This window comes from Symphalangus syndactylus, chromosome 1, assembly GCF_028878055.3.
Source record: "Symphalangus syndactylus isolate Jambi chromosome 1, NHGRI_mSymSyn1-v2.1_pri, whole genome shotgun sequence".
Classification (NCBI taxonomy): domain Eukaryota; kingdom Metazoa; phylum Chordata; class Mammalia; order Primates; family Hylobatidae; genus Symphalangus; species Symphalangus syndactylus.
Window position 1 is genome coordinate 51,325,610 of NC_072423.2, and position 12,549 is coordinate 51,338,158.

The 12,549-nt window shown below is 43.1% G+C and overlaps 1 protein-coding gene across 1 annotated transcript; it reads left to right on the forward strand.

Moving 5' to 3' along the window:
• Window positions 1-2,432: 2,432 nt before the first annotated feature.
• Window positions 2,433-11,284, forward strand: ZNF396 (zinc finger protein 396). Its single transcript, XM_055234472.2, is given in 5 exon segments — window positions 2,433-2,575; window positions 4,872-5,311; window positions 5,313-5,358; window positions 5,634-5,778; window positions 9,250-11,284. Coding segments are annotated over 4 exon segments (996 nt in total). The 5' UTR covers window positions 2,433-2,575; window positions 4,872-4,943; the 3' UTR covers window positions 9,687-11,284.
• Window positions 11,285-12,549: the final 1,265 nt, after the last annotated feature.

A 12,549-nucleotide genomic window follows, 5' to 3' on the forward strand; every position in this document is an offset into this window, starting at 1 on the left:
ACATTTAAAAAAAATTAAAACAGCAAACAAAAACCTGTTCTTGCTCTACCTACCTGACTGTGAAACTTTTCTAATCAATCTTTTATGTCTGCTCCCTTTTTTGTTGTTGTTGTTTTTAACTTTGGCCTCTGATATCTGGCTGTTTGGTGGACCATACCCATGAATTCATCATCCCTGACCTCTTGCCACATCCCACAGTTCCTCCTTCTCCTTGAAGCTTTTGACTGTCGTTCATATTCTCCTTCAGTTGTCTCCTGTGACTTTGTGCCGCTGCCAAGCCTTGCCCTCGTTTCAAATTCTCCACTGATGGGAGTCATTTAACCTACCCTATCCACCAGCGCCAGAAACACATTCCCACCTGCACTTTTGGGCTGTTTGCTATTTGTGTTGGCAGCTGACTCAGCAACAAGTCTTACCCTCTGAAAGCCCTTTGTTTGAAGCAAGAATTTCTTCAAATTTAGTTTTATTGTACTGTAATTGGGATCCAAACCTCTCCCTAGACCCCTAGCGTCATAGACTGAGTAAACCAGCCTCTTCTTTCTTCACTTCAGATTCCAGTACTAACATACTTTTGGGGGGACGTCATACCAAAAGGGATTTTTTGTTATTGTTGTTTGTTAATTAGCAAGTGCTTTTCAAGCATCTCCGTCCTCTCCCTAATGCCTCAGTTACGAGTACAAGTACATTTTCCAGGAGTCCCTAGGGAATGGGGCTAGAGGAGGAAGTCACGAGGTGGGGCTGTGGTGCATTTAGGCTCAAATTTATTTTTATTTTTTTGAGACGGTCTCACTTTGCAGCCCAGACTGGAGTGCAGAGGCGCAATCATGGCTCACTGCAGTCTCCAGCTCCCCAGATTCAGATGATCCTCACCCCTCAGCCTCCCAAGAAGCGGGGACTACAGGCGTGCGTCTCTACATTCGGCTAATTTTTGTATTTTTTGTAGAGATGGGGTTTAGCCATGTTGGCCAGGCTGGTCTCGAACTCCTTGGCTCATGTGATCTGCCCATCTCGACCTCCCAAAGTGCTGGGATTACAGGCATGAGCCACCGTGCCCGGCCTCAAACTTATTTTTCAATTGCGGTTAAGATTATCTGAGGAAATATATGTGTATGTATTGTGACAAATTTTATGTGGGTCAGTTCTCACTTTTTCAAGGGCCATTGTATTCTCCTGTGAAAGCATGGGGGTTGCGGATGTCAAACTTGTCCCTTAAAACGTCAGCACTTGGAGTGTAACCACTTCGGGAGAGGGAGTAGTATTAGGGATTGTACTCAGCGGTAGACGGCACAGCATTAGCCCCTCTCTGTAATCCTTGGCAAGTCACAGGACATTTGAGTTTATTTTCTGTAAAATGGGAATAACCTTACTGAGTTATCGCAGTAAATGAATAATGTAAGCAAAAGCACTTTCCGAAGCAACAATGCCTGTTTATTGAACGCAACACTGAACAGAGCGGCTGGATTCCCACCGGTCGAGCCTCCAGTTCTCTTTCCCTGTCCCAAGTGCGCGGCCGCGGCGGCTCGTCTCCATGGCAACGTCCCCGCGTTCCGGGCTCCGCCCCCATCCACCACCAGAACCGGAAGCTGTTGCGCAGCGGGTAATTCCCCGGTTTCTGCCCCGACTGCGTCGGGAGGTGAGACTCGAGGATGCTTTAGGGCCCCCAGGCTGCAGTCAGAAGCGGTGTCTCCCGGGCGTTGGAAGGGGGACGCGGATAGGCGGCCGCGGACTCGGCGCTACCACTCCCACCGCGCACCAGTGCAGCACCCTTACACCGTCCCAGATCCCCAGGCCCCTCTCCCCCGTTGCCCCACCTCGCTGCCTGCCAGTGAGTCTGCGCACCCCTTCCCCTCGTCCTTCCCCGGCGGACCCCCGGCGCCTGCCCTCCCGGCTGAACCCGCGCCCCCTGCCGGCGCCACACGCCGCCCCGTCGGCCCCACGCGCTACCTGCCGCTTCGCCCCGTTGGGTCTCAGCCTGGGAGGCGCGCGGCGCGGCGCGGCGCGGTGGGCGCGGAAGGTCCGGAGACGGTTGGAAGCCAGCCCTCCCGGAGCCGGCCCGCCACGGCAGGGTGGAGCCGAGAGCAGCGTCCCCTGCGGAAAGACCCCTGCGTCCCAGGCTTTGACCGAAGGCTCCCCGTCAGGGACCCCGTTCTTTCTGGCCGTCGTGCGGTATCGGGGGTTCCTTCTCCCCTCAAGTTTAGCACAGATTCTGCCCCTGGTGCTGAAGTAACAGGGCGGCCACTCTCTTCCAGAGGCTGCTTTGGCCCCGGGGTCCCTCATATATCCCTTAGGGCACCTGACGGCTCCAAACCGGTGACCTCAACCCTTTCCACCTCTCGGGTCCTGTTCCCCAGACTCTTCTGGCCCCGCTTCATCTGGGAGCGCGGCTGCCTGCCTCCACTTCCTCCTCTGCGCTGAGACAACGCGCAGGGGTCACCACAGGGGCCCCTGCTGCCTATAGCCTCTTAACCACACAGCACCATGGATAAGTGTGGACGCCCTGGATTCAGACCCCAGCTTTGCCCTTGGCCAGAATACCTGGCTTTGCTGTGACTGCTTCCCCGTCTACAACATGGGGGTAAAAATAATCTAGGGCTTTTATGAGGATTTAACCTTTGTTTATTTTTACTAAGGTGTTCAAAACAGTGGTTGGCACATAGTAAATTCTATTAATATGTGTGTCTGCTGTTTGTTTCATAGCACATCATTGTGTAAAGTTGTATCATTTATTTGGTAACAAGCTTTATGAACTCACAGGCTTTATACAGAACCTAGAACGATACTTGGTGAAGTGAGAAAATAAATCAAATGGCAGGATACCTAACGAGGGAAGATGGAGGTGCACGTAAGATTTTTAAAGTAGTCATTATTTGCTGAAGTTGTACAAACACTATCATACACCTCCTGCCCAATTTAAAAAATGTGATTAGGCCGGGTGCAGTGCCTCACGCCTGTACTCACAGCATTTTGGGAGGCCGAGGCAGATGGATCACCTGAGGTCAGGGGTTCAAGACCAGCCTGGCCAACATGGTGAAACCCCGTCTCTACTAAAATTTTAAAAATTAGCCGGGGTGGCTCACGCCTGTAATCCCAGCACTTTGGGAGGCCGAGACGGGCGGATCACGAGGTCAGGAGATCGAGACCATCCTGGCTAACACGGTGAAACCCCGTCTCTACTAAAAATACAAAAAAAAAATTAGCCGGGCGTGGTGGCAGGTGCCTGTAGTCCCAGCTACTCGGGAGGCTGAGGCAGGAGAATGGCATGAACCTGGGAGGCGGAGCTTGCAGTGAGCCGAGATCGTGCCACTGCACTCCAGCCTGGGCGACAATGTGAGACTCTGTCCCAAAAAAAAAAAAATTGGCCGGATGTGGTGGTACACGTCTGTAATCCCAGCTACTTGGGAGGCTGAGGCAGGAGAATCGCTTGAACCCTGAAGGCAGAGGTTTCAGTGAGCCAAGATCCCGCCACTGTACTCCAGCCTGGGCAACAGGGCCAGACTCCATCTCAAACAAAACAAAACAAAACAACAACAAAATGCGATTAGTTACTGGTGATACTTATCAGTAAAATGATACAAAGAAAAGTGCCGTGCCCCCCCTTTATTGCTAACGAGCTAATAATACTTGAAGAAATCGTTGCCCTTACAAGTCACTATGATTGTGATGGTATTGTGAATTGATACAGTCTTTGTGCAATATTTTGATAATACATAGCAAGACAATTTGCTATTCTCCTTTGATCCTCAACAAGCAGAGGCCTTGGGACATGCTTGAAAGGAGAAAAATAGTATATTCATAAAGATGTGCCTCCCAGCATTAATTATAATAGTGAAATTAGAAGCAACCTAAGTATTTTAAAATAAGTAAATAATATTAATATGAAAAAAATGGAAATACATTCAGATGAAGGAATGTGATTGCCTTTTTTTTCTTTTTTTTTTTTTTGTGGGGTAGAGATGGGGTCCCACTATGTTGCACAGGCTGGTCCCAAACTCCTGGGCTCAGGTGATCCTCCCAGCTCCCACCTCGGCTTCCCAAAGTGCTAGGATTTCAGGCATGAGCACAGTGCCCAGCTGATTGGGTTTTTTGTTTTTTTTTTTTTAATGGTTCCTTTAATGTCAAAGTAATGTTTTAACAGTAAAAGCTGAAAAAAGTCACACAAAAGTACTTCCCTCATGAGACTATTTCTTTGAGCTCTTTGCAGCACACTAAAAACTGATTGGCTCTTTGAACTAGCTCCAGAGTTAGAGCATTTCTCAGGCTTCCCTTATTTCCATTATCTGGGAGCTTCTATGCAATCCTGGCTCATCTTTTATTGTAATATTCAGTAGCCTTGTGGGCATGGTTTTCAGAATGAATTGTGAATCACTTATGCATATGAATTAATGAGTCTTAGCTGTTTGGTTCTCTTAAAGAAGTATTCTTCAAAAGCATGGTTTCTGGGCCAGGCGTGGTGGCTCAAGCCTGTAATCCCAGCACTTCAGAAGGCCAAGGCGGGTGGATCACCCGAGGTCAGGAGCTCAAGACTAGCCTGGCCAACATGGTGAAACCCTGTCTCTACTGAAAATACAAAAATTAGCCAGGAGTGGTGGCAGGTACCTGTAGTCCCAGCTACTTAGGACCCTGAAGCACAAGAATCGCTTGAACCCAGGAGGCAGAGGTCGCAGTGAGCCGAGGTCACAACACCGCACTCCAGCATGGGCAACAGAGCAAGACTCCGTCTCAAAAATAAATAAATAAATAAAAGCATGGTTTCTGTTAAGACTAAGGTCAGTATTTCCTATACAGTCTTATGTTTCTAATCTTAATGGTTTTGTTCTAAGAAGCATTTGTCTTTTGTCTTCTTTCCACTTGTTTCTTTAATCATATTTAAGGAGTGTCCATCAGGAGAGCTTCACCTCCTTGAGTATTAAAGCCTAACAGTACTGAGCTATTTGCCTGTCAAAATGTCTGCAAAATTGGGAAAGTCATCATCACTCCTAACAAAAACTTCAGAGGAGTGTAATGGGATTCTGACAGTGAAGATGGAAGAGGAAGAGCAGACCTGTGATCTGGACTCTAGCCTCCACTGGAGCAGCAGCTACAGCCCAGAGACCTTCCACCAGCAGTTCAGGCAGTTTGGCTACCAGGATTCACCTAGGCCCTGGGAGGCTCTGAGCCAGCTCCGGGAACTTTGTCATCTCTGGCTGAGGCCGGAGGTGCACACCAAGGAGCAGATCCTGGAGCTGCTGGTGCTGGAGCGGTTCCTGGCCATCCTCCCAAAAGAGCTTCAGGCCTGGGTGCAGAAGCATCATCCAGAGAATGGAGAGGAGACTGACTGTGCTGGAGGATGTGGAGAGAGAGCTTGATGGACCACAGCAGGTAAGAAGGATGCCTGTGGAGATGAACCCCCAGGCTGAGTCAAGAGCGCTGGCACATCACTGGGAGTAGAGCTCTCAAACTGTATTCCCACTCAGCACAACTGGATGTAAAGGGGTGAAAGTACTAATGGGTGTCCCAGCAAATAGAAGGTGGCTCTACTTTTTCCCTCCCTTTTCCTGTGTCCATCATACTTTTTGCATAGTTTCTTCTCTGTTATTTTATCCTCAAGTCCCAATCTGATGATGATGTTCAGCCTCAATTATTCCTGTTTTTAGATCTTTTTTCGACAAAGGAAGGACATGATTGCAGAGAAGCTAGCACCTTCAGAAATCACTGAGGAATTGCCAAGTAGCCAGCTCATGCCTGTGAAGAAGCAGCTCCAGGGAGCATCATGGGAGCTTCAGTCCTTAAGACCACATGGTGAGGGGGCAGGATTCAGTTCATGGTGGAAGGTGTGGGGGCCCTCTGCTCACCACACACATCTCAGCTGATTTATGCAAGAGGCCTCAAATCTCCCCCTCTCATCTCCTTCTTACTGTGGGAACTTCTGTTATTTGTCCTACTAAATGAAGATCTTCAGTATTTTGTTCTTGCTTCTTTTTCAGAGATTCTTATAAAATCTTCAGATTTTAAATCCCTGACATCTCCATCAGGGTTTTCATGCCTTTTTAAAGTAGCCCTTTTATCCTCAGGCAGCCCTTGAGGCCTTTCTGTGGGACCCCAAGGTACACAGCCCAGAGACCACTGATCCTCATCATCATTTCCTATATAACTGCTCAGTTACTGGTGGGATATAGTAGCAGAATCGCCTATATTGCTGCTAAGATAACTTTGCTCTCATACGTGCTTTGAATACACTTCTCTACTCCCTCACATCTTCAACTGGCCTCAACTGCTATTTGCATTGCTTTCTATAAGTGCTCCAGAATAGCTGTGTAGCAATCTATTCTTCCATTGCAGATACTAAACAAATAAGTGCTATGGGGAAAAAATAAAAACAAAACAAAGAATAAGGGGGTTAGAGGGAAGGTAAGAGGTGGAAATAAGGCTGAGTTAGAGGCCTTGTAGGCTGTGACTGCTGCTTCAGACAGAGTAGCTGCGTTTTCATCTGTTTTATATATTGGAACTCAATGTAAAATTTCATTTGATAAAAGGGCCATGCTACTTTAAACAGAATAGTGCGATAGGATCTTATTATATAGAGTGGTAGAAAGGCCTCTCTGATGAAGCAACATTTGAGCAGAGACCCTCCTTCTAGATGATCATCCTGGATAAAATAGGAGCCAGAGATTAAGAGGGAAATCCTACTTGGGGGCATCTCCTTTCCTCCCTCCAGCACTGCTTCCATAGTTCAGGGGTGGCTGATAGCTAAGCAAGGTTAGAGTTTTTCCAAGGGAATTTTTATAAGAAACTACACAAAGTAAATACAGTAATTTAGAAAGAGATTTAGAAAACATTGTTCACCCTAACTTAGCAAGTACTGGCTCTCTGAAGGCTTATACTGGGACACATAATACTTCCAGTCTAGAAATTGTCTTGGTTTACTTACAAAAGTGAAAGTCTTTTCACAAAAAAGTATTTTCCATCAGGAAAGGGAGAGAGACCATCCCAGCCTCAGTAGCTTGGTGTGGTGGTGACTACAGAAGTGATCAACCTCAAAGCCAGGTGTGGCAAGAACCACATCTTACCTGTGACTGTCCTCATGGAGGCATTTCCTACATTTTTTTTAAGATTTGTAGAAATTTGAAACAGAATGCAACGGGTCCAGGATCTTACAGTACAAGGCAGAGAGAACCAGAATCATTTGATAGAATAATAAAACCATTTCTTAAGGCCACAACATGACTTCTGTGGTACTGAGTCATGTCTTATCAAAGCTTCTGGGAGATGATCTTGGTCTCAGTACTGTAAAGTACTAATTGATGCGAGGATTTTGATAGTAATGACTAATCATTGAGGTCACTTTGGAATATAAACTATCAAAAATGAATTTGAGACAGAATCCTTACCATTTATAAAATGATTTCCACTTAAACTAGTAATAATAAATGAGTATGCCATATGCTATGGTTTGAATATTTGTCTCCTCCAAAACTTATGTTGAAACTTAATCCCAAGTGTGGCAGTATTGAGAAGTGAGGCCTTTGAGAGGTAATTGGATTATCACCCCTGCCCTCATAAATGGATTAACTCATTCATGGATTAATGAGCTAATTGGTTATCATAGGAGAACTGGTAACTTTATAAGAAGAGGAAGAAAAGGCTGAGTTAGCATATTAGCATGCTCAGCCCCCTCACCATGAAATGCCCTTCACTGCCTCAGGACTCTTCAGAGGGTCTCCACCAGCAAGAAGGCTCTGACCAGATGCACCCCTCCACCCTGGACTTCTCAACCTCCATAACTATAAGAAATAAATTCTTTTTATCAATAAATTACTCAAGTTCAGGTATTCTATTCTAAGCAACAGAAAATGGACTGAGACACCATATTTGTGAATAAATACAAGAAATAATTTTAAATTCCTTTTGTAATAACTATTTAGACCCATTTGATTTGATTTGATTTTTATGTATTTTTTAAATTAGGTTTATTTAGTTTGCTGCAGCAAGAAAGAGAACACGGCACAGAAACTATGGGGTGTGTTATTAACAAGGAATTGGGAAGGGCTTATGTTAGATTTGAGCTTATGTTGGGTGATTCTAAGGAGATTGTAGAGACAGCAAGTAGATCCATTTTAAGTAAATTCTAAAGAGTAAAACAACAACTCAGTTTTCTTATTCAGTATCACACTCCATCACTAACTGTTCTCCCCAGACCACCTTTCTCACCCCATCCTTTTGATTAGGCCTTGAGAGGGCCCAGGGGATCACTTATCATCAGTACCTCTCTGGGTTGCTTTTAATCTTATTTATATAATTACTTCAGATAAAGGCATGCCCAGTAGTCACAGTCAGCCCCAGCCAAGTCATGTCCCCAGACATGTCCAAAACTGTTGTACTTTGCTTTTATAAACTCATTTTAAGCTCCTGTCTTTCAGCAGCTTCAGTTAAAATGCCACCATGAGGATAACTGAAGTGATTTCTTCAGGTAATGCATCCACATTACACTGGCATTTTCACATCCGAGTTAGCAGTTCTGCTGGAGCTTTAGGCACCCTGAGTCATAAGGCCCTCTGCATCAAGCCAGATTTGTGTGCCGCCTGAGTGGCCACAGCCCATAAGCAGCCATGTACATTTTTCATGGACGTTAAATGTAATACAAAATAATACAACAAACAGCGATTCAACCAGTAATATAAAATCCATACAGGAGTAGAGGTTTTTCATCGATGGGTACTCTGCTACCCTTGATCTTTTGAGGTACTAGTTATCCTAGTCTATAATCTTCCCTTTATTTGCCTAACTTATATTTTCTTACTTTATTTTCCACATTCCTTTTTGGCCCCTTGGCTTTCTTCAGCTCATTTCTTTGCATAGTTACTGATTCCTTTATGATTATTAAGCTTTGTTTATTGACACCCCAGTCCTAAATCTTGTTTCTTACTCCCACTGGCACATTGGATTCCTCTCCTTCTAGCTGTCTCTCTATCTCCAATCATTTCTTCTTTCTAAGCCCTTTCTTTCCTTCCAGACTTTCCTTAGTCTCTGACATATCTTTTTATCCTTATTCCCTATTCTGTGTTTTCCATAGAACTTTGCATCTTTATAGTTTAGTTGACTGCCTCCTCAGTATGTAAACCTTTCTCTTTGTCTTATATAATCTTCTCAATATTTTGTCTTACACTCTCAATCCTTCACATTGTGTGTAGTTTTATAAACATGCTAGCAATAATCATGTATATTTCATTTGGATCATCCTTTCTCTTTCCTGGTGACATTTTTCTATTTCAGATGAAGACATCAAAACTATAAATGTGAAATCTTCTTTAAGGCAAAAGACTTCTTTAGGCATAGAACTGCATTGCGATGTTTCCAACATCCTTCATATGAATGCCTCCCAGATTTCCACATATAGAGGAACCTATGAACAAGATGGTAGATTTGAAAGGAGACAAGGAAACCCTTCTCCGAAAAAACAACACAAATGTGATGAATGTGGCAAAATCTTTAGTCAGAGCTCAGCCTTTATTTTACATCAGAGAATCCACAGTGGAGAGAAACCTTATGCGTGTGACGAGTGTGCAAAGGCATTCAGCCGAAGCGTGATTCTGATTCAGCATCGAAGAACCCATACTGGTGAGAAGCCCTGCAAGTGTCATGACTGTGGCAAAGCCTTTAGTCAGAACTCGAATCTTTTTAGACATAGGAAAAGACAAAAAGTCCCATAAGTATCATGAGGGAATCAAAGCATATACTCAGAGCTATTTCAGCACAATGGAAGACACAAGGTGCAAATGCTCCTTAGTATAAAGCAGTGGTCTTAGTAAGCACCAGTCTCCTTTCAAGAATCATGAAAGCCACAGGAGAGAAGGTTGAAGATCTCATGTCAGCATTATTTGCTTTTCTGCTTATCAATGCAGTCTCAATTCTGATGTTTGCAATTCCAAAGCTTAATTCAGATTTCCATCCCTATGCAGCCCTTGAAAAGGCATTCTCAATGTTCTACTATTTTCATTATTAACACACATAATGAACTAGTATATATCTTTTTAGACAAGTGTGTTTTTTCCCTCATTGAGAAGGAATGTGTGAGTTACCCTGTGTAAAAATAGACATTCTCCTCCATTTCATAACTTGAGCACTAGAATTCTAAAGACCAAAAATTAAAGCACTCAAAAAAAATTCCTGGCTGGGTGCGGTGGCTCATGCCTGTAATACTAGCACTTTGGGAGGCCCAGGCGGGCAGATTGCCTGAACTCAGGAGTTCAAGACCAGCCTGGACAACACGGCGAAACCCTGTCTCTACTAAAATTCAAAAATTAGCCAGGCATGGCAGCGTGCACCTGTAATCCCAGCTACTAGGGAGGCTGAGGCAGGAAAATTGCTTGAACCCCTCGGACAGAGCAAGACTCAGTCTCTAAAAAAAATAAATAAAAATAAAAAACAATTCCTATTTTGTCTTCTGTTATCAGATTCAAAATATGAACATATGATTGCAGAGGCCCAAAAGAATTTGTACTTCAAGACTAGGCTGAAGTGTCCCAGGTCACTTTCAGGAGGCAGATAAATAAAGGGCCTTAATCTTTTATGAAAGCACACGAGAGCCTCCATACTATTGATATCAAGTTAATTTCCCATGTTGGAAAAAAATAATCTCCTTCGCAATGTAATTTGGAAATAAGTCAATGGAAACATGAAAATGACTGCCTGTCTACAAGGAGTCGGCTAAACATAAGGAACGTTTTCATAACAATATTATTCTATGGGCGCTTCTGTAAGGTGGATGATCATCTTAATATAAAGAAAAAAGGGAGATGAACAAAATTGTCAAACAAGACTGATGTACCACAAGTGTTGACAAGTACAGTGTGTGACGGAGAAATGTACCACAGCTTAACTGGAAGAGGAAGCCCTTAACTGCTGATGACAATGCTTCAATGTCCCCTTTTCTGGCATAAATCAACTATGAATATGTTTCAAGCATCACAAGACAACCTTTTCAGAGTCTTCTGTATTCTTAGTAAGATGAGTTTCTGGACATGCTGTCATGAAATGAGACCCTGGATTTTGATGCTCTTGTACATATGGACAAATCACTGAAGTTCAATTTAAAGGGTCCACTGCAGTCCCTTATAAACAATTGTTGAACCTAACCATTATAGTTTATAAATTTTAAGACATTTATGGGATATCTTATTTGGCTTATCTATGGGATATGAGTAGCTATGTTTTACCTGTATTTAATTCAGCCAGATTCCCTGTTTAAAAATAAAATTACTGAATTGTACATTATTAAAATTATTCTGACAGTGGACAAACAACATAATTATGTTTTCCAGAGATTCTTGATAAAACTCTGTAATGTTACTACAATAATACATGTATTGTGTTTTCCATGGTGCTACAGTTACCCAATATGGAGGCAAACATTAGAAATCAAAGTCCTTGGAATAAGAGAAGAGACTCATAGTAAACTTCTTTGTCTGGTTGGATTCCTCATAAAGTGTAAAACATTTCATTCTCGGAAAATCCAACCATATCTTAGAGTATCTCCAGACATTGGCTTAGAGGAACTCCAAATATGTGGAATTACCACACTGTGCTTAGTTGGTATGCTGATAAATGTAAGATTAGTAGGAGGAGAAGTGAATGTAAATTTTATTATAGAATTTTCTGATAGTGATTATGATTTGTAGCTCTAGTGAATATGAATTTTATATTGAGTTGTGTGTATTTTGAGTCACTAAAAATGTAGGATACTTTTTATTTGGGGCTCATTGTCTTTGTAATTACAGAGAGGAGCAAACCATCTATTGAAACAACAAGTGCCTCAGAGATGTATATACTGTGAATTACTGCTTAATTATGGAAAGAGTTTCTTGGGTTCTATGTGAATAAGATGGCAGAATCTAAATCAAGTATTTTGAAGGAAGCACCCATCTTCACTTGGTGCTGCCATCAACTTTGTAAGGTTGCATTCTCTTTATTGTGAATAATTTGAATGTCTCTACCAGAAAGTGGTGTGAATCATATTGTCTAAGTATATGATGAATCTTTAAAGGGTGTTTCTGTGTACTTTGAATTATTTTGCAGTTATGTAGGTATCCTAATGAGTGAATGGTACTAGTTTATATAAAAGGAGAATTAGTTGAGCTAACCTTGGTTTTAAAAATTAGCATTTTATTAGCACCCCCATTATATTAATTTTCATGGACAGTAAATACTCCAAAATGAAATTGGTATTGTTTTATGGCTTTCACTTCATCTGGGCCTTCAAGATTACCAATAATCCTATATGGTTTGTTTTTGTTTACCACTCCCATTCTCTTCAGAGACCAAGTCAAATGTTCATCACTGTCCTTACAACAGTGGCTTAACACAGCAAGCCTTTCTGTGTTAGGAATGCTTCTGGATGCAAAATCCAACTTTGGTGGTTTAAACAGATAGGAATTTTCAACCTGAAATCTGGAAGATGGGTTGCCGGCTCTCAATCTGCAGCTGGAATGACGACTGGTCTAGCTTTACCTCATGCTATTTTATCTGATTTTCGAGAGAGCTATCACAGCTCTAGGAACTGGGATTAAGTCAGGA